Below are 22,904 nucleotides of genomic sequence, written 5' to 3' on the forward strand. Positions count from 1 at the left end.
CTTCAGACCAGGAGCAGGTGTGCAGTTAAACACAAAAATTGCTGTTTGGGTGCTTCGTGACAACAGCATCTCACTGTCTGGTTCACCTTGGAAATGCATTGAATGGTATGAAGTTGCTGCATTTGCATGTTAGACATGAACTAAACTCAACACAGAAAAAAATAATCTTGTCCATTTCAGTCTAAGTACCCTTTTGATGTTAATCACTGCCAAACAACCTCTCTGGCACTGAACATTAACCATTAAAAGTGTGGAGTCTTATTCCTTTAAGTTTTAATTGTTGTTGAAGATTTTGTTTGGCTTTAGCATTTTGTCTCTTAATCCAACCATTGAACTCACTCACTCTAATGTATACCTCCTTCTCAGTCCTTGCATTGTTAATTACACAATCCTACAGTCTGATTGGTAAAGGGGATACCCTGCTGCTTGACCTGTTCATTCATGTCCCAGATGCCCTGTCTCCCTTGCTGCAAATGTTATCAGCACATACATTCAGCAACTTGTGACGCAAAATAATTTAATACTTAAACATGCAAGAGCAAGTCTAACAGATGGTAGACACTGTTAGATTACCTGCTACAGTAAATTATGGTACAATATTTCCAATAGTCTCACTTTGGCAAGTTTGATTTTACTGCAATCTGAAGCAGTAAGATAATGTTCACACTAAAACAATAATATATCTTTAAAAAGGGGGCAATAATTTTAGATGACTCTCTATTAATTCTCATTCAATCTATAAGGTTAACCTTTCTACTGTAATCAAACAGTGATAAGTATTGAAATCAAGAGCAATAATTCACACATTTCTATACAAAAAATTAATGTTTTGGCCCATTACCATTTTTTTTCATGATCATGCAGTTACTTTAGCCTCATTCCTTACCCCTAACTGCCCACAAACAAAAAACAAGTTGTGACCTGTGGCTGAAGCACTCAACAAATGCAAGTGCACCTTTGACATAATTATGCCTATTTGCATTACTTTTTTATGCCATATGTCTTGCAATGGTTCGCAGCATAATAAGATCCTTTGCAAATGAGCAGTATGTACCAGGAAGAAACAGATTCTGCACATCATGCCTGGAATTGCCCCTGTGACTTGATGACAGCTGGTAAACATGGGACTTTAAAAAGGTCATTTGACTAACATGAAAACAGGAAGTCTTAGTACTGGTCTGATGCTAATTTTAATTGCTGTCTAACCAGTTGTTATATCAAGTTACCAACTTTTGTTGCAGACTGTTACTTACAGAATTTTGAGGAATCTTGTTTTTCTTTGGCATTTTAAGAAACTTGTTCATAATTATGTTCAAAAGATTTGCATAATTATTAAAATGAATAGGGAAATAATAAATTTCACTCATACCTAACCATTAAAATAACTCCTTTTAAATTCTCTCCTTAAAAGTTAGACTTTTTAATGGATTTATTTTTAATAGAAAAAAATAACTGTTTAACAGCTTAGAAAATTCAAAAAATTAAAATGTATAATCATTTAGGATATTATATCCCAGAATTGTTTTACATCTGATGTAAAAAATTAAAATTATGAGCTTCCCTGAGAATCTTATACTCCAAAATAAATACATTTAAATGCAAATAAAACACATTGGAGCACTCTTTGTTGTATAATCCAATGAGAAGTGGACATATTCATCAGCTTTCATTCCTAAACAGCAAGATGGCCAATGCAATCATCTATTGGGAGTCAATTTGTCACAGTCGATTATCACTCGCAATGTAATATTGTCAGAACAGTGCCGTGGCACAGTCTTCAGCAGTAGGCTCAATTATTTCTGATATCCATGCTGTTTGTGGGGCAGCAGAAAAGAAAACATATAATTCTCTTTAATGGAATTCCAGAACAAGGTGCTGGATTTGAGGCTTCATTCAGTCAGTTTGAGTCGCACAATAAAAATTATTGGTCTTCAAAATTTTAGTCTTGGATCGAATGTCGAATAGATCTGTGATAATCCTCTGGACTGTTCGCATGATCAGGCATTTCAAACCCTCTAAACAAGTGTCCACTGTTCTGTTGAGTGAAGAAATAAAGCTGCCTGGCAAACACTGGCTCGATCTAAAGACAAATGATAGTTACATTTGTATTACTCGAAAATGTGGTTTTAAAGCTTACAATGTATATTGTTTTAGGCTGCTTCTGAATCCAAACTATATGACATCACTAAAATGTTATCACAATGTCATGGCAGAAACCTAAATTCCACATTAGTTTACAATATCGGTCATAGGAATTTTTTTGCAGGATGGATGCAGTGAAGCCTCAAGTAGTCCTCTTCATTCTTGAGCTGCTTGGTGAAGAAATAAAGAGGCCAAAATAGGTCACAGTGTGTTGGGGGTGGGGGAGGGGTCTTATCATGTGGTAACTTCAGCAACTCAGACATTGGATGCCATATGTTATACATGATGAAAGGTAATCCGAGGGGAACTTCATCTTGGAAAATAACAGAAGACATGCTCAATGGCACAGATGCTGTACGCTCCCTTTATTGTTAATGTGAAGTCCACAGAGTTCTTGGTTTTTGAAGACTGGTGACTTACACTCAATTGGTCATAAATGCCACAGTAATTTATAAACTGGCATCACAGGGATAGCATAGTGGACCACCAATACCTACCAAGAAACATAGGGTTGATTGCTCACTTAGCTGAGTTTCTTATCTCAGTCAGTCTGCTCCAGGTAGGCCCCTCCCATAGACCAAGCATCTCCTGAAGTGATTGGGGTAGGAATACTGAACAGAGAAGCTTCACCTAAACCTACATCCCAATAGCTAGCTAAAAACAGTACTGATGGTACTTAGGAATAACGGGGGATAAAATGGTGGAGTGGGGGTCGACGGGCAGCATATGTCTTTAGAAGGGTATATACCAGCCAAACAAAATGGTGCAATGAGAAACAAGCAACCCATGTAGCTTCGATATCCAACCTTCTGGAGTTGCTGTCTGCAATAAAAGGTAGACACCAGAGCAATTGATAGGCTTCTGCAAAGTATATGGAGATCAAATATGTACATGAGTCACTGAGAAGCTTTTTAGGGTCAGAAAGATATTGCAAATACTATAATCCAGTTTTAAGTAAAAGGTAAAAATTATAAAGTGGTCTCTCCATCATCCTGTCGGAATTGGAAAGACAAATCTATTTTGGATTACAATCTTCCAGTGTTATTGCTGCAATTATCAATTGCCACATATTATTACCACTTTAACAAATCTCTCCGGAGAAAATATGCTCTATTTGATATTTGGCCTGATATCATACCTTGTTCTTTACAATTTCATTTATGATTTTGTTGCAAAGAGTGTTGAAGATATCTTTGATTCGCATTTCTCTGTGACTAGTGGGGTACCACATGGATCAGTGCTTGGGCTCCAACAATTCACAATCTATATCAGTTATTTGAATGTGGGGAGTAAATGTAATATTTCCAAGTTTGCAGATGACACAAAACTAGGTGGAAGTGTAAATTGTGAGGAGGATGCAAAGACGCTTCAAGGGGATTTGGAGAGGCTAAGCGAATGAGCAAAAATTTGGCAGATGGAATACAATGTGGAAAAATGTAAGGTTTCCACTTTAGTAGGAAAAACAGAAATACAGAGGAGTTCTTAAATGGGAGAGGCTGGGAAGTGTTGAACTTCAAAGGGTGTCCTTGTTCAGGAGTCACTGAAATCTAACATGCAGGTACACCAAGCAATTAAGAAGGTAAATGGTATGTTGGCCAAATTACAAGAGGATTTGAGCATAGGAGTAAAGATCTCTTGCTGCAATTATATACAGCATTGGTGAGACTGCACCTGGTGTATTATGTGCAGTTTTGGTCTGCTTACCTAAGGAAAAATATACTTGCCATAGAGGGAGTGCAACAATGGCTCACCAAACTATTTCCTGGGATGGAAGGATTATCCTAGGAGGAAATATTAAATAGACTGGCTATTTACTCTCTGGAATTTAGAAGAATGAGAGGTGATCTCATTCAAACATACAAAATTCTTACAGGCTTCGACAGGGTAGATGCAGGAAGGATGTTTACCCTGGCTGGGGAGTCCAGAACCAAGGGACACAGTCTCAGAATGGCAGGCCAGTTAAGATTGAGATGAGGAGGAATTTTTTCACTCAGATGGTGGTGAATATTTGGAATTCTCTGCCCCAGAGGGCATAGTTGTTGACTATGTTCAAGAGATCAATAGATTTCTGCATATTAAAATCATCAAGGGATACGGGGACAATGCAGGAAAATGGTGTTGAAGTAGAAGATCAGCCATGATCTCATGGAATGGTGGAATGGGCTTGAAGGGCTGAATGGCCTACACCTTTTCCTATTTTGTATGATCGTATGTTCTTATCACAAAAGATTATGTGCAACACACACAAACAACCTGCAACCATGAACACTTTCTGGAAGTAAATCTGCAAAATTATACAAATTGCATATGGTGCCAATCATCAAATAGCTTCTGTTTTAGTTAAATTATACAGTTACCAAAACATTGAGCCATGAAACTGTTATATTTAGAGGCCAAATCACACACACAAAGAACAGAATGTGCATGTTTGAAGTGAGGATAAAACTGTGTATTGTTACTGCCATACATATTAGTTGCCCAAACTCACTTTTATCATCACATTCTTTCACATAAATATGTATTGCGACTCCAGACAAATCATATGCCCATTCATACCATTGCTGTAATCACCACCTGTCCATCATTTTAATTTTACAGTGATGTTAAGATCAATCTTAACTATGCTAACCTAACTTTGAAATCATTTTGTCCATATTAGTAACATTAATGAGTTCTGACTTCTATTAAAATAGTATAAAAGGGAGTGTCAAAGTAACGTCATATGGACATGTAAACATTCAAAAGTCAAATATCTCCTGAAAGGGTAATTTTACAGGTCTGCACTGCCAGCAGGAAGCCTCATCAGCCAACAGCACAAATCAGAAATTTGGCTGTGCATTGTCCATGATTTTCTGACCATTAATGAGCAGTCCAATTTCCAATTTGCATTTCCAGTGGCCAAGGGTCCCCACCAGCAACATAGACTTTCACCCATTGTCACTTAAAGCTTTGACATTCAGTCTTAGTCCCACATTCCTTTTAATTACCATGGAAGTTCCTCTGTAACAGACACAGACATTGATTATATTCATTTTTAAGTGATTATTTACAATGTCTGTTGAGATGTCACTGAGATAACTGCATAAAGAAGAATTGGCCAGTGATTCAACAAAAGCCAATAAAAACATACAGTAATGACTGGGATGATTGCAACTTTTGAGATGTGTGAGATTAACTGGGATATCAGTCATAACTTCATACTGAGAATAGACCACACAATTCAACTGATGATTACCAGTATTCTGCTTATCACCTCACCAATTCTCAGTGTAAAATGCCTAGATGCCAGCCGTTTTCCCCACTTATAGACTGTTTCTTTCACATTATATAGTTATTGAGAACTTACATGTGCTGTGATAAGTTTTCTTGATCTCTGTGGATCTGGAAATTCTTCACCAAAACAGAACACAATTTGGAATTTTGGCATGAGTGACCGGCCATGATGTGCATAGCTTTGTAGTTCTGGAGAATAAAAAAGGTCTTATTATTGCAGTTCATCAACCATAAATAAACTGTTTCAAATATATATACAAGGAAATGCCTGACCTGTTCAACGATAACCCAAAAATAACTATTTTTTCCCAACTTAGTACAATTAAGAATGATCATGTTACCCATCCAAGCCATATGTTATCTTCAATTGATACATTCTAATTGCAAGTTAAATACTTCCACCATTTTCAGATTTATGTTTAAATAGTTGTTATAATATTAGATAACCATTTATGATATAACTCCGATGAACTAAACTTCTCCCTTCACTGCTCCTATGCACATTCACATAGATGGCCACAAATGTTGCAAAATTAAAATCATTTTAATGACTTGAACAAACTTACAAAGGAAAGACTTTTGTCTCATAAGTTTTAGAATTTTTCTAGTGTAGGAAGTGGCTTCACATAACAGAATTAAATTTATCGATTAGTTTTTAGAAAACATACAAAATATATATTCTCTCTGTTACCTGCTAAAAACTGTTGCGTGTCAAAAAGTTTTGTGACTTGGTCTCTCTCGAGCTTGTTAGGCCTGTCACCGTATGGTGCTAAAGGTCCTTCCCAGTAGATTCTGCTCTGGCACAATCGTTTGGCGTAGAGACCATCAGGTGTCATCCACAGCAAGACTCCCTTCTCCAAGTGACTGAGCAGCTTTTCAATACCCTTGCGTTGTGCATTGCTATCCGGATAAGGAAACAGCACCTGATCTATGTTGCCAGTTGCAAATAGCTTATCATCTTGGCCATGGGCTATTCTACAACCTTCAGGGCTTGTTGTTGTCACTTCTCTCACCAGGGTTTCTCGATAATACAAAAAAATTTGTAGCCGACAGTCTGCAAAAGCAAATCAAATTGATGTGTTCAGTATATCAGCAAGCCGAAAGTCATTGACATAATTCTCAGCAAATAAAAGATAATGGAATTGCAAGGTGCTTGGACGTATTCCTTTGTCAGGTCCAAGTATTTTGTCCACACATATTGACTGAATCAATCAGTTAATATGGAAATATGTAGCTTCATTAGGGTCAGGCAATGGCAAGCAGCTTTTCAGAGTTCAAAAGGCAGAACTCACATTCTGAAATTCAGAAGATCCTGGTAACCTCTAAAACCAGCAAAGCCAATCTCGGACATGAGCTGGGGTAAGACTAAGGTTACAATTCAAGGAGTCCAAATTTAGACTCCCAAGTCCATTTCTCAGGATTCCAAAGATACATTTGGCAAGTCTTCCACCTGTCAACCTTTTCTTGTTTTTTTCTCTTTTAGCTTTTCTTTCTTCCCTTTGACTTTTTTCCCTCCTTTTTTTAAATGAGTTGTTTATAATCAACATTTGGTTCTTATAACATCTTAATCTTTTCATTTTCTGGGTGCTTGTATTTTGATTCAATTTTCGTTTTCAATTTTTGTCTTCGTGTCTTTGTTCATGAATGAAATCATCCTTCCCTTCTTCTTCATCTTCTGTGTGTTTTCTTCTTCAGGCCAATCTTGCGGCCAGGGTTGGGGGAAGGGAGGGACATTCAGGGGCTTGGAGATGGCTGGAAGGAAGTCTTAGAAATACCAGGCAGGATCAGAGGTCACACTTGTCCAATTTAGAAAGCTTTCATCCCTTTTTCTGCACCCAACTGAAGAGTCTGCCATCCACTGTATGGTTGGACGCATGGCTAGAGTTAACAGTGGACACAAGGACAGTGGCTTTATTGTCAGATCTTTAACTGTGTTGATCCACATTTAAAAATTGATAATGGGCAAAATGAAATGCAATTAGTCATGGGTGAAATAATAGAGGGGATCACAATGCCAATGTAGCAAGAAAAGAAATCTAGGAAGCCAGCCAGAAAATATGACTAGTGCATTTTCAAGGTGCTCAATCAGTTACTGTATTGTTTATAAGCAACCTATGTATAGTAACAGAAACTTAAAATTGTACACGATGAGCTTCAAGCAGTTTAATTAAGTAAGGAAATACCTGTTGTCGATTAAACACTATCCCTCACTTTTCACACACCTACAACCCAAATTCTACTCTAATAAAAGCTTAGCTGATAACTGTTGAGAAATAAGTTAAATCATTTGAAGTATCAGACTAGGGTTAATCCACAACAATAATTCTTACCCTAACAATACAAATGCAGGAACCCACCAGACTACTGTTTCCAAAAATGCCTTTTACATTTTATACTACAACTCAAAGACTGAGGATGATTTAACTTGCCACATTTAATTAGATGATCTGACTAGCCACTTTTGCTGAAATACCATTTACTGGAGCCTCATGTCATTCTATATGGTTGCAATATGATGCTCCTTAACAATTTTCTAGGACCAAAACTGCAGTGTTCGATTCAATAAATTGAGTAGTGGTTCAATATGCAGTGTACAAAATCAGTGTAGGTAAAAACATGCAAAACTAGCACCACATAACTACTCAAAAAAAAAATGACTACCTCCCATAGCATTCTCATTCCCATTTGTAATAGGCAAGATGTACCTATCCGTTTGCAACTGCATTCGACACACTCCCGTAGTTAGAGATCACATGGATCAATTCCGTAGTATTATAAAAGCATTTAACAACAACAAAAATTTGCTTTTATACAGCTCTTTTAACGTCGTGAAATGTCCCAAGGCACTTCACAGGAGCATTATCAAACAAAGTTTGATACTGAGCCACATGAGAAAACATTAGGACAGGTGACCAAAAGCTTGGTCGAAGAGATGGGTTTTAAGAAGCATCTTAAAAAAGGAAGAGAGAAAAGTAGAGAACTGGAGAGGTTTAGAGAGGGAATTCCAGAATTTAGGACCTAGGTAGCTGAAGGCATGGCTGCCAATTGTGGAGCAATTGAAATTGGGAATGTGCAAGAGTCCAGAATTGGAGGAGCACAGAGATCTCGGAAGGTTCTCAGAGAAGGTTACAGAGATAGGGAGGGCAAAGACATGGAGGGATTTGAAAACAAGGATGTGAATTTTAAAATTGAGGCATTTCGAAGTAGGGGTGAATATAGGTCAGTGAGCACAGAGGTGATGGGTGAACGGGACTTGGTGTGAGTTAGGATTACAGGCAGCAGACATTTTGGATGAGCTCAAGTGTATAGAGAGTGGAAGATGGGATGCCAGCCAAGATAGCATCGAATGTCAAGCCTAGAGGTAACAAAGGCATAGATTAAGTACTTCTACTGTGCAAATGCCACATGCATAGACATACCTGAAAGGGCCAGTGCTTCTGCAGATCTCATACTAGGTTCTATAGAAATACCAGGTGCTTGTGATTCAGCAGGTGCACAAGCATAAAATGATCCAGTTACCTGATAACCTGTAAAAAGTAAGAAAAAAAAAACTAAACTGATGTGCTTGTTTTACAATGTTGTTACAATTAACAATACTTGCATCACATAATCAGTTTTAATATTCCAAGCTGAAAATTAAATGCAACACTTATGTTAGCCTATGTATTTCTCAAATTCAGTAAACATATTTGCACCATTGTAGAAATTATTTAATTGCAATAAATTTTCTTAATTAATTCTAATTTACAAACAAAGGCTAACTGATCTCTTCTGTTAACATGCCAATGAGTCTTCATCACACATTCTACACAAAGATTAGGTCCAAGCGTTGCTTTTAAATCTGCCATCAACATCCCTCTCCTCAAAGAACCATCCTTGATCCCATTGCCCTTGCAAACTACCGTCCCACCTTCAACCTCCCTTTCTGCTCCAAAGTCCTTAAACGTGTTATCCATGTTTGATAACATGGATATCAGGTTTCCACCTCGCCACAGTATTGAACCAGCTCTTTACAAAGTCACAAATGACATCCTATGTGACTGTGACAAAGGTAAACTTTCTCTCCTCGTCCTTCTTGACCTGTCTCCAGCCTTTGACACGGTTGACCACACCATCCTCCTCCAACGCCTCTCCACTGTCGTCCAGCTGGGTGGAACTGCTCTCACCTGTTTTCATTCTTATCTAATCGCAGCCAGAGAATCACTTGCAATGGTATCTCTTCCTGCAACCATGCCATTACCTCTGGTCTCCTCCAAGGATCTATCCTTGGCCCCCTCCTATTTCTCATCTACATGCTGCCTCTTGGCTACATCATCCGAAAGCACAACATTAGTTTTCACATGTACACAGACAGCACTCAGCTCTATCTCACCACCACTTCTCAAGGGCAATTAGGGATGGGCAATAAATGCTGTCCAAGCCAGCGGTGCCCACATCCCATGAATGAATTAAAAAAAAGCTTCTCGTGACTCCTCCACTGTTGCTAAATTATCGGACTGCTTATCTGACATCCAGTACTTAATGAGCAGAAATTTCCTCCAATAAAATATTGGGAAGACTGGAACCAGTGTTTTCGGTCCCCGCTCTGAGCTCCATTCCCTCGCTACCATCTTAATCCCTCTCCCTGACAACAGTCTGAGATTAAGCCAGTCTGTTCATAAACTTGGTGTCACATTTGAACTCGTATCATCACTAAGACTGCTTATTTCCACCGCTCTAACATTACCCAACTTTGTTCCTGTCTCAGCTCATCTGCTGCGGAAACCCTCATCTATGCCTTTGTCACCTCTAGACTTGACTAATCCAATGCACTCCTGGCTGGTCTCCCACATTCTACTTTTTATAAACTTGAGGTCATCCAAAACTCTGCTGCCTGTGTCTTAACTCACACCAAGTCCCGTTCCCCTATCACCCCTGTGCTCGCTGACCCACATTGGTTCCCGGTCAAGCAACAATTTGATTTTAAAATTCTTATCCTCATCTTCAAATCTTTCCATGGCCTCACCCCTCCTTATCTCTGTAACCTCCTCCAGCCCCACAACCCTCCGAGATATCTGCGCTCCTCTAATTCTGGCCTCTTGTGCATTCCTGATTTTAATTGCTCCACTATTGGTGGCTATGCCTTCAGTTGCCTAGGCCCCAAGCTTTGGAATTCCCTCCCTACACCTCTCTGCCTCTCCACCTCACTTTTCTCCTTTAAGACACTACTTAAAACCTACCTCTTTGACCAAGCTTTTGGTCATCTTACCTAATATATCCTTTTGTAGCTCAGTGCCATACTTTGTTTTATAATGCTCCTGTAGAGCGCCTTGGGACATTTTATGATGTTAAAGGTGCCATATAAATATGTTGTTGTTGTTGAGGAAGCATTTTATCACAGTACAAATGCAAGTGAGTTGTGTATAGTTTGACTTGGCAATACAATAAAAGTAGAAATACATCTATTTATATAGCACCTTTCACATCCACAGGATGTTCCAAAGTGTTTTAGAGCCAATGAAGTACTTTTGAAGTGTAGCCACTGTCGTAACTTAGGAAACACAGCAGCCAATTGGCACACTGCTAGATCCCACAAACTACCGTGTAACAAAGGCTAGATAATCTGCTTTTGTGATGTTGATTGAGGGATTAATATTGGCCAGGACACTGGGGATAACATCCCTGCTCTTCTTCAAAATTGTGCAATGGGATCTAATATGTTCACCTAAGAGGGCGAATGGGCCTCGGTATAATATATCATTCAAAAGATGACACATTCAACAGTGCAGCACTCCCACACTATGACACTAGAGTACCAGCTTTGCCTTTTGTGCTGAAGTCTTGGAGTGAGACTTGAAAACCCAACCTTCTAACTCAGAAGTCAGTGTTAAAGCAACTGAACTATGGCTGACACATAGCCTAATTTGACAATGATTAGATTAATGGGCAACTTGTTAAAAGATTCTGCCAAAGCTGTGAATTGGTTCTGCTCTCTTTTGTTCCATCTTGCATATATTGAAAGTAAAAATGAGAGTGACATATTGCATGGATTCATTGTACTAATAATATTGGTACATTTACTTAAAAGCAGTGTCTGAAGACAATTTACAGCAGGATGAGGAAGGAGAATTTTTGAAGGTTATAATAGTTGGCATAATTCTCAGGATGAAGTTAAAATATCTTCCAGCATTTAGAACTGGTACTGAGCTATCTTACCATGAGGGAAGAGGTAGATTTTTTCATATGAATAGATTAACATAATGAATGTCTTGTGTGATCAGTTGTGTTCACTACATAGGCTATTATGCAGAAAATCTTACCATTTTCACAACCAGGTCCTTGCCAGTGATGATTCCGTGGAGGGAATGGCACTGTTGGGCACTGATAGGAGAGTTCTGGATGCGGCTGTTCATATTCTCTCCAGCTCCTTTCATGTTGTACTATATAGTTGGGCAGCTGAAAGCCATAATAAAATACTGATTGCATTTCACTTTGTTGCACAAAGAAGTACAATATTAATTTCCAGTTGAAATGCATCAAGCTAAGGAGTCTCACTTACCTGAGGAGGCATTGAAGGATAGGTAGGGTAAGAATGGTGGTTGATTAGTATCTGTGGATCTTCCATGCTGACTTGCTTTGATCCTCCTTAAATTATAAAAACAAAATGGTAATGTGAATCTTTAAAAACATTTACAAGGAAATCAATTTCTGTAATTTTCCATAATCTTGAAAGCTATGGAATCAAGAGACTGGTAGGATATTTTGCTTGTCAAGTTTGTCAAATCATTTTATCCTCCCCATTCTAGCTGAATACACTAAAATGCTAGTTAGGCCACAACTGGAATACTGTGTACAGTTCTGGTCACCAAACTATAGGGAGGATGCTTTTGCACTGGAGAGGGCGCAGAGGAGATTCACCAGGATGTTGCATGGGCTGGAGCATTTCAGCTATGAAGAGAGATGGAAAAGGCTAGGGTTGTTTTCCTTAGAACAGAGAAGGATTAGGGGGGTATCTGATTGAGGTATACAAAATTATGAAGGGCATTGATAGATTAGATAAGAGACTTTTTCCCTTAGTGGAGGGGTCAATAACCAGGGGGCATAGATTTAAGGTAAGGGGCAGGAGGTTTAGAGGGGATTTGAGGAAAAGAATTTTCACCCAGAGGGTGGTTGGAATCTGGAATACACTGCCTGAGGGGGTGGTAGAGGCAGGAACCCTCACAACATTTAAGAAGTATTTAGATGAGCACTTGAAATGCCATTGCATACAAGGCTAGGGGCTAAGTGCTGGAAACTGGGACTACAATAGTTAGGTGCTTGATGGCTGGTACAGACACGATGGGCTGAAGGGCCTGTTTCTGTGCTGTATAACTCTATGACTCTAATACCCCAAATAAAAGTATTCCAAATGAAACAGTTAGTATGATCAAATACCTTTTTTTGCCCCTTCTGGTATAATTTTGTACACTTTATATGGATCGGAGATGTCGAGTTGACTGCGTTCAACTAATTCTTCAAAATCATTGCTCTTATTTAAGGCACATCTTAGTCTAGTCTTCCATGTTGGGGGATCTGGTTTGTCAATTCCCTCACGAAATTTGCCTTTGAAAAGTGCCCAAGCCTTGAGAGAAAGTATTTGGTAAGAATGAGTTTAGCAAATCACCAACACTTACTCCATTTCATAAATATAAAATATGTATACATACTGTGTAAAACAGTAAGATAAATCATTAACCTGGGTGTAATCCAGAGAAATAATGAACCTGCTGGATACTATACTCTTTATTTCCATAAAAACTAAAATGTTAAATACTTCAAGGTACCCAAAACTATTGCGACTATGAAGACTTTAAATACATTTTTAATCATAAAATATAAATTTTCTTTGGAGAGTATTCTCTCCACTGACTCATTTCCCCCTTCAATCCTCAAAAAACAATATCTGTGCACTAGTAATGAAGGACATACTGTGTACCCCAAGTTAAACCATTGGTTATCTTTTTTAATGCAGCTATAACTAATATACAGGTGGGTTAACATGTATATTAAACTCAAGGAACTAGCAATAAACACAAAATGTGTGGCTTCACTGCAGTAGAAAAGTGCATTTACCCCATACCATCACACTAATAATGCTGCAACCATACTCACATTGGGAAACTACATATTCTAATCCTCTATGACCTGTCATTTAACATTAGTCAAGCCGTTAGTTACTATCCAAGCAAAATCATACTCTGAAGCAAAACCATTTTACTGAAAACAACATTTTCCAATAATAATTTAAAAAAACATTTGGGTACATAATTTGAGAAGTATTTGCATTTTACACACACCATAGTCATCTGAATGCCCTTGCGTTTTGAAATGATATAACTTTACTGGAAGCTAGGAAACCCCAAGCAGTTTTTAATCAGAAACAAGCTTTCTCCCACCACCCCGTTTGCAAAAAATCTGTGAGAATAACTCATTATAATATCTCGTATTAGTGCGTGCAGTGAGTCACTTCAATGACATTTTATAGTGACTGGTCAATGTCTTGAGAAATGCTCAAACATTTTCTATGCAATGATGCAGTTTCCCTGAAACAAAAGAGTAAGTTTTACCGATGTTGCTGCCCATTTCTACCACAAACTTCAGAAGCACAATTATTCATGCACGCCTACTTAACTCTTATTTAGCTTTCCTGAAAGTAAAGATAGTGCTGTACATGTCACAGTGTAATAGAAAGCAACACTTGTACAGAATTATCATAAATACATCTCAGTCGTGGCAGGGCCGAACTGCGGATGATGGTAACATGTGGGAGAAGGTCGCATCGTTCACTATCTCCAGCATCATCAACTACCCTTGGAAACACCACGCTGTAGTGGCGGGTTAAATGGTAATACCTCATTTATCAGAATTACAATAATCAAAGATCTCTCACCCACCACACTGTTGAGGATTTTGATGACATGTGCAAGATGACATGGCTTCACATGACAGCACAGAACAAGCAACCTTGGAGAAACTAGGGAAGTGTAGCAAACGTGTGCCCGCGGGAGAAGATGCTGTCCGTATCTCCTGTTATCTAACGCAGATAACGAGGGGAGAACCTGCGGGATGGAGTGGACTTGGTGGGCTGTAACTGCATTGGAACTCACGGCTACTGGGATTTGGCAGAGAGGCGAGGAGCAATGTCAGGTTGATTCCCTGAGCTATCATACACAAAATGACATTGAAAGAAAAGCGGAAAAGGCGCTGATACAAAATAAAAAAAAGAGGAAATTAACACCTTCCCCCACGAGAGAAAAAAAAATCAGAAGTACAGAAAGCGAAGAAACCCAAAGCAGCCGAGAAACGCGCAATGAAGCGACAGAAAGTGCTTGTACCTTGAAAAGTGCCGCGTCTTCCTCTCGGTTGTAATCCTGTTTTCCGGCATGTTTCCAAGGAATGCGAAAAATCGTCTTGTCTTCATTCTCCCAGACCAGACCGGGATATTTTCCACTGTCAATCTGGTCAATTAACCACTGGCGAAGTTTGCCATTTCCGGAAGTTACTGGAGCCATATTGCATTCTGAATCCATATTCATTTCTATATAATATAGGTTAGAGAGAGACAGAGAGAGAAACGCATGAAGAAATGGTGCATGCAACAGATACGGTGGAGTAAGAATTTACAGCGCGTCAATAATATTCTATTAGTAACAGAACTGTCGCTGCAGGAAAAGTTCTACAATATCTGCAGAAATCACATGGGGTCCCAGGGCACTTCCAGAGCAATCGCCAATATTATCTTATTTCCATTTGAACATATGATCCAATAAATGTTGAGCCACTATTAAAATACAAGGCTATCACACATGCAAAGCCGGACTCCGCGCTCCCGTCCGGAGCACAGTTTTAAAAATCAGCGTTTTAAATTTTGCGGGGAGCTCCTGTTACAGACTGACAGTCATCCAATCAGTGTCCGATATTGAAAGACTGTATTGCAAAACAAAACTCTAACAAAGTCAGAGGCTGAGTGAGGAGTTCTCGCATAGCTTCCCTTACCTTCTGCTTGATATCTAACTTCAGTATGTTTTAAGTTTGTTTCACTGGTTACGGTGTAGCAGATCCACTTGTCACAAGATGTGAGAAGTAACTTTTTCTTATATACTGAGTCCTTGGAGGCGGGGCTGCTGCTTGTCAATCACATGCTGATCCACTGTTTTTGCAGAAGTACTGGGGCTCAGACGGGGGGGGGGGGGGGGGAGGAAAAATCCCCAGCGACACACAACATTGCTCCATTTCAAATTACTAACGTATTTGTTTACCAGAAGAATTTGACAGATCGGCGTTTCTATATTTTTTTAAATACAGATACTCAGATCAGAGTAGCCGACAGATAGGAAATTAATCCGAGCACTGGAAAGTCCGCCCATGACATTTCAAGACAGCTATTCTCTGGAATTACGAACCGCAACTGCCCAAACTTGAACTCAGAATTGGGTGCCATTAATATGCAATGGGGTCGTGATCCGAGTATGAAAATGCCGTCGTGTTTTCTAAATGAAATCGAATATAAACAGTATGAAAGGGACTAAACCAATCTGACAGTGTTCAATAACAAATGAGTTCCCCAGTTGAGATGTTCCAAATTTTCCCAAAAGTAGTGAATCATCTGTTCTGTCACTACACATTTCTTCTGATCTTATTGTAGATTGTTTTAAAGCATTGTTAAGGTATTGTGAGAATAACCTCATTTACGTTAGTAAGTCACTAATTACTTCTAATGTTGTATCTGCTCTTTAACCACTGATTAGCTGAACCTCACAGATCAGGAATATTCCAGGTTGGATCCCCAGCCCAGAATGAGCTGATTCCTCAATCCTGACGCTGCCATTTGCCCCAGCATTTCCGGGCCCGAGAGAAGGAAATCCGACAGGATTCCCATTCCTGTCTCGCACCCTATGACAGATGCATGGCTCTAAAGGAGGACTCAGGCTTCCATAGCCAAATAGGCTATAATACTCTCAAGATTGATACAGGAATAATGGTCACTTGGGCAAAATACTCCAGGATATGCGACCATAGCTCAGCAAGGAGACAATGCCTTCAGGAGAGACGGGCGAGTGGAGAAAATTTGCAGGACAAAAAAGCCACATAATACTGTTTGGGAGGGGGAAAAGTTGTTAGCAAGTCTACCGGTGCCTATGGGTGTGCTTTTATGACACGGGAATATGTATTTTAATAGTTTCAAAGCAATATATACATTTCTTGCGCTTTACATTTGAGATAAAACTGCACTTACATGCAAACGTGGTGCAACTAGGGAGAAGAAATCATTTATTAAGTTTGACTTGCATTAAGAACCGGTTCAGTACCGCCATCTCCTGGGCACTTGTCCAAGAGTCCATTTATGAACTTGTCATCTTTCGCAAAACGTTCTCCCCGCTGCACCCGAATAGAGTCACAGTAATATAACAGGCTGATTACTGCATTGCAATCTCAAATCCATCCCCTTTCTCTGGAAGGATCCGTTTCAGGCAAGACAAGAGCGAAATTAAATAAATCAAGATCACATATTTGTTTTCCAATTGATTATACAGAGGATTTTTTATGGAGCTATAAATTCCCCCAAAACGGGATTATTTGCTATCTTTGATACATATTCTGCTTACATCATTTTATCTGAGTCTGTAACATGGCTAGTTTCAATTCTAAAACGAATATTGGTTGCTTTTTATCTGCTACATTTTAACATTCCATTCCAAGGGGCGAGGGTGGGGGGTTGGGGGTGGCAGTTGTGAAATAATATGGCGAGGTGTGTGTGTGGGGGGTGGGAGGGAGACAAAACTTCCAGAATTTTCGTGTCGTTTCCTCGTGTCTGGTAGTGTTTTCTTCCACGATAATTATCTGGATGTCGAAGTCACAGGTTGAGCTGCGATTTGCAGATTCATCTTGGAAGATCTGAGTGCCAGTGGAATTTGTGTGACATTCCCATTCGTTTCACTGGTCGATCTGGATTCGGGGAGGAAATTTAACTGGTATTGTATTTACGAGCAGAATTGACCAAATCTGTTTCAGACTAGGTACTGCAAGTCTTTTTGTTATTAAATGGGAGAAGGAAAGATGGATTCATGCATAATATCCATACTTCGAATATATGAAAGAATTGGCTGGTGTAAGTTATATAGGGAAATGGATTCCTTAATTAAATATTTTATGTGCAGTATTTTAAAATAACCTTATAACACAGAAATACAACTATGATGTTTTACGTATCTTATTGACTAAATTAAGCGGGATGAAGAGTATGGAGAATAGCAGAATGCAGTCTGAAAATCCTCATTATTTTATTCTATTCATTCTATTAGAAATTTGACAAGCATTTGAAACTAGCACGTCCTCTTTAATTAAAGCTATTGACATTTTAAGTTCAAGCAAATGCACTATTTGCATCTGCTGAGATAGGTGGACCTAAGCAGATATCTTTATCCCCCCCCCCCCCCCCCCCCAACCCCCCAAATCCGCCAATCCCTCTAAATTGTACGGTTGCATTGTAAAGTTCCAAGTTTTCAAAATAAATTACTAAAACTGTCTGAGATGACCAGGTTACATAACAAGACTTGCTCGTTATCAAAAGTGGTTAGAGTGGGAGTTTCTGAAAATACGCTTACTTTCTGGCTGTTCCATTGTGTGGAACTATTTGGAACTAGAGAATTCAAAGCTGATACTATCTCTGAGTACAGATCAAGAAGATACCAAACTAGGAACTGCAAAATAACGTGGGCTGATACTCGCTCGGAAGTTTAAATGGTCATTATTAGTGCCACACCTTTCTAATAAAATAAATCACAGTAAAAGACAGTTATTTGATATATTTATGCCCTCCCTTTGCTCCCAAAATCCGTTTCGCCAGGTTGTGAGAAAAAGTGCATTTTTCACACCAAGTCTGATAAAATGCGCTGTGGGTTGGAGAACTAGTAGTTGAAATTACATCACAATAACAGAAAGCAAAAAGAGGAATTTTACACTTTATTAGCATGTTCCTGAAAAGAAAGTCAAAGCAAATACTAAAGGAGAATAATCTGCAACACATCTACGTTTTATTTTCCATTGTTACTAAGAATAAGACCGAGCATTTGGGCGCCCACCTTTGCAACGCTAATTCCCGAAGTGACATCACAAAAAAGTACAGAGAAAAACAGGAAAACATGTAACTGCAAATAAACACACCTGGCGTTGTTTTGTCAAAATAACACCGATGGCCTATTTTAAGCAGCAAGCTCTTTTTCCAGTCTTGGTTTTGTTGTTGTTGCTTCACTCAAGGCGCTTCAATAAACTGCCGATGTTGTTTTTAGTTTTAGGATTGGATTAGGTTGGATTGTTGGATAAAGATTCTAAGGCTAACTTCCCAAACTAACAAGGAGACCACTTGCAGCGAGATATTTTCAACTATTTTGTGGAATTAACTTGCAATGCTCAACATTTTCCTGTACCTGTGTGTATACTCAATTTTGTAAATGCATTACTTCCGACATAAATACATTTTTTTTCAGTTCAGCTCTCAGGATAAATGATGACTTAGATGAGGGACAAACGTTTCATACTGAACTGGTTACAAGACGAGATTACTTCCCTTGTGGTCTTTCGTCTTTCATCACGTATTAATTCTCACACAGTGAATCCTGCACAAACCAGAAACATATATGACAATTGAAACATGTAAAACTCAAGTGTAACAACCTCTGTAATCGATTGATTTAGTAAGCGTCCTATTACTGTTGGAACTGAAGGGAAGATAAATGCTTTCCACTTACCACAAGCAGCAGTATTGTGTTATATGTTGTTGGCATGGCCAGGCAACAACAACAACGTCGTACTTGTCACTAGAATTGCTTATAATGCAAGTATTAATTAAGGTAGGAATAAATAAGGACTTAGTATCTGTTGGCTCAGGAATGCGCTCGTATTTGATCTACTTATCATGCGGGTGGACGTGACTGCATTTCCTGCCTGTCTAAAAGCACAATTTTTAAAAGGTTATATATGTCCCAGCTTAATGGGTATTTCTTAAACATTGCTCATCACCCTTCTTTAAATTTATGGTCAGGCTAGTCACAGTTCTCATAAAACGCCAGCGCATTTCTCTTCATCTTCAAAGGTTTACCTATAGGATTTAAACTGCAGTTATGGTGCTCACAAGTCCACCAACTATCGCATGCATTTACTTGGGAGTCCAACAACTGTCGCATCGATGTACTCCAACAAATGAGTCTACTAGCTGACACATATCTGTACCCATGATTTCACTAACTGACACATGTATGTATTGGAGTGTCTACTGGCACGTCTATGTACTGGCGAATCTATTAACTGACAGATGTAAGGAAGCTAAGGAAGAAATAGTAGAGGTACTATTCCATATTCATTTAAAAAAAATCATCAGAAAACGCGATAGTGCCAGAGGACTGGACAACTAATGTTATTCCTGTATTGAAAAACGAGATCCAACCAGTCCAGAGAACTATAGCCCTGTTATCTTAAAGTCGGTGGTAGGAAAGATAATAGAATCTTTACTCAAAGATGTAATTGAAAAACATCTGGAAACCGAAGATATAATAAAGTAATCAACAAGGATTTCAAAATTGAAGGCCATGCTTGACCAACCTCATTGAATTCTTTGAAAAAGTAACAGGAAAAGTGGACAGGAGTAATGTAGTCGATGTAAATAGATTTTCAAGGGGTCTTTGATAAGGACACGCATAGTAGACTCGTGACTAAACTCAGAGCATGTGGAGTCAGGGGACAAGTAGCAGAATGGATAGCAAGATGACTAAAAACAGAAATGAGAGAGTAGAGGTTAAATGTCTTTCCTCAGACTGGCAGAAGGTGGAAGTGAGATCAACAGGGATCGGTACTGGGGCCACTGCTGTTCACCATTTACATAAAGTATTTGGACTTGGAATTAGAAGTATAATTTGCAGATGACACCAGTTTGGGGAGATATGCTTAATACTGAGGAAGACTGTGACAACATAGAAGAAAATGTTAATAACCTTACAGAATAGGTATGATTAGGTGAGGAGGGACTGAAAAGCTCCCCTCATGTCCCTCTCCTTGATCGACCAGTGTTTATTTAGTTTAAAAGATGGATATGCTTACCAATTCAGTGAGTGATTACCCATTTACGTGTGTTGATCATAACAGAACCAATCTGACAGGTTTTCTGGAGTTTAAACAAGAAATAGGTTAGCTTTATTGTACATAATAAATCAATCTAAGTAAAATAATAAACTATGCTCCAGCTTACACACACACACACACACACACACACAAGATTCACACACACAAATAGGTTACAGACTGGGGAAGAATAGATTGGTTGGATTAAAGTCTGGAGCAATGATAAAAGGGTATACAGTCTGTGGAGTTTGGTGACTCAGTTGTCTTCCATTTGAACTCAGTGGGCCTGAGGTTTCTGGCTTGTAGATGTGGCCATCTGGTTTAGGGTTTTCTTGGAGACAGTGATGCAGATGGTTTTCTTCACAGAGGCTCTGTCTGCAGCGATGATAGGTTTGGATGGCTACAGCCAGTAGGCAGGGTTCAAACTTGCAAGCTGGTCTGGAGAGAGAGAGGGTGGGACCCCATTTGGGTCCTTATTGGTCAGTCTCGGTTGCTTGTCTGCCTGCAGGGAAAGAGAGAGAGAGAGCAGCTAGCTTATAAAACACAGATGGTGGGTCTGTCACATGATGGCCTCATGTGTATTCTCTCTCTTGCAACTTAATTAGTTCCTGTCTAAGTATTTCAATCTCTCTCAGGGCCCCATTGTTCCAGTGATTACCTTTTGAGTGGTCCATCTCCACCAGTGTTAATGCTCCAAGATTGCCTTTAATGTTTTGTTAATGAAGACAGGACAGGTAGTCCATTCAAAATTCCCAGGCCATTGTTCTGGATGAAGACTGACCAGACCTTACATCCCCACCTCTATACATTGGAAAGTAAGTTATTTTGATGCAAATTGCAGTGGCCATTTTAGCTGCTACCAGTTACCTTTTATCCGTTCTTTGTTTTTTCCTTTTTTAAAGATTAATTCACACATCCAACTGATGGATTTTTAAAAAATCATTCAGCATAGCACGTGTTCATGACAGTATGTAAATGACAAATGTGTTTTAACATAGGTAAGTATGAAAGTGGTGCACTTTGATAAGAGGAATAAGGGGAACACAAACAATTTGGAAAATAGGATTCTAAACAGTGTAGGGGCACATATTCACAAATCATTAACAGTAGCAACACGTCAATAAGGCCATTAAAATGCAAACAAAACATCAGGGTACATTTCCAGAGGGATTGGAAAGCAGAGAAGTTATTTTAAATTTGTGTAGAACTTTGGTTCAATCACACTTAGGATACTGTGTACAGTTCTGGCCTGCATGTTACAAAAATGATATAGAGGCACTGGACAACGTGCAAAAAAGATTTAGAAGGAAGGTACCAGAACTGAGTGGTTATAACTATCAGGAAAGACTGCACAGAGTGGGGCTCTCTTCTCTTGAAAAGAGAAGGCTGAGGAGGTGACCTAATAGAGTTCTTTAAAAGTATGAAGGAGATTCATAGGGTAGATGCAAAGGTATTTTCACTCGTGGGAAGTTACACATTAGGGGCCAGAGATATAATATACTAATAAATCTAACAAAGAATTTAGGAGAAACTTCTTCATCCAGAGAGTGGTTACAATGTGAAACCTATTACCACATGGCGTAGTCTAGGTGAATAGCATTGATGGCCTTATGGAGAAGCTAGATAAGTACATGAGGGAAAAAAGGACAAAGTAGGGTGGGAGGAGGCTTTTGCAGAGCATAAACACTGGCATAGATCAGTGTGGCCGAATGGCCTACTTATGTGTTGTAAATTCTATGCAATGTATGTACTCGGGAGACTACTAACTGACACATGTACATATTCAGGAGACCGCAGCCATGCAGTCCACCGACACATTTATGCACTCAGGACTCGACTAACTCGATACATGCTTATACTCAGGAGACCATCATCTTACTCCAGTCCAAGCATCCTATTCAACCATTCTGCCACACTCCAAAAGTCAGAATAATACAATGTCACACTTGAATCAGATACTGCCTTTAAAGTGTTCTAGATATGTGTAAGCGGAACCCAGTGCCTTATTTTCTATGCAACCCTCTTCCCATGGCTCAGGGAAGTACCTTTGCTTTTACTCATTTTTGTCTGGGGTTACGCTATATACGGGTTGAGCATCTCAAGTCTTGAACCCTCTAAAAGGTTTTGTAACTTGAGGTTCTGAGACCACACTTTATTAGCTGTAATTATGGGTAGAGAAGTTGCTAAACACAAAACACGGTGGTTAAAATAAAAATAAACCTGCGTTGCACGCTATCTCTTTCCAATAAAAAAAAAGTAAATCTAACTCTTCTCATATGTCCACGTCATAAAGAAATGCAGTGGATTTGATATGACTGGGATTATCTTTCAAAATGATGAAATCTTGCTCTTAATTA

General features: G+C 39.0%; 1 protein-coding gene across 1 annotated transcript; it reads right to left on the reverse strand.

Moving 5' to 3' along the window:
• Positions 1-497: 497 nt before the first annotated feature.
• Positions 498-15,538, reverse strand: LOC137382841 (interferon regulatory factor 4-like). Its single transcript, XM_068055341.1, has 9 exons — positions 15,430-15,538; positions 14,769-14,971; positions 12,829-13,015; positions 11,954-12,039; positions 11,715-11,850; positions 8,835-8,942; positions 6,107-6,469; positions 5,489-5,604; positions 498-2,080 (listed from the first exon to the last, which is right to left on the reverse strand). The coding sequence occupies exons 2-9, from the start codon at positions 14,967-14,969 to the stop codon at positions 1,940-1,942; spliced, it is 1,338 nt and encodes a 445-aa protein (XP_067911442.1). The 5' UTR covers positions 14,970-14,971; positions 15,430-15,538; the 3' UTR covers positions 498-1,939.
• Positions 15,539-22,904: the final 7,366 nt, after the last annotated feature.

The sequence above is a fragment of the Heterodontus francisci genome, chromosome 2 (genome assembly GCF_036365525.1).
Source record: "Heterodontus francisci isolate sHetFra1 chromosome 2, sHetFra1.hap1, whole genome shotgun sequence".
NCBI lineage: Eukaryota > Metazoa > Chordata > Chondrichthyes > Heterodontiformes > Heterodontidae > Heterodontus > Heterodontus francisci.

Excerpts from the sequence above, each read along its gene's own strand:
- LOC137382841 (XM_068055341.1), bottom strand. The coding sequence starts at position 14,969 with ATGAATATGGATTCAGAATGCAATATGGCTCCAGTAACTTCCGGAAAT. Across the intron at positions 11,851-11,953 it reads ATCCTTCAATGCCTCCTCAG|CTGCCCAACTATATAGTACA; the intron begins GTAAGTGAGACT and ends TATGGCTTTCAG. Across the intron at positions 5,605-6,106 it reads CACGCAACAGTTTTTAGCAG|AACTACAAAGCTATGCACAT; the intron begins GTAACAGAGAGA and ends TTTATTCTCCAG.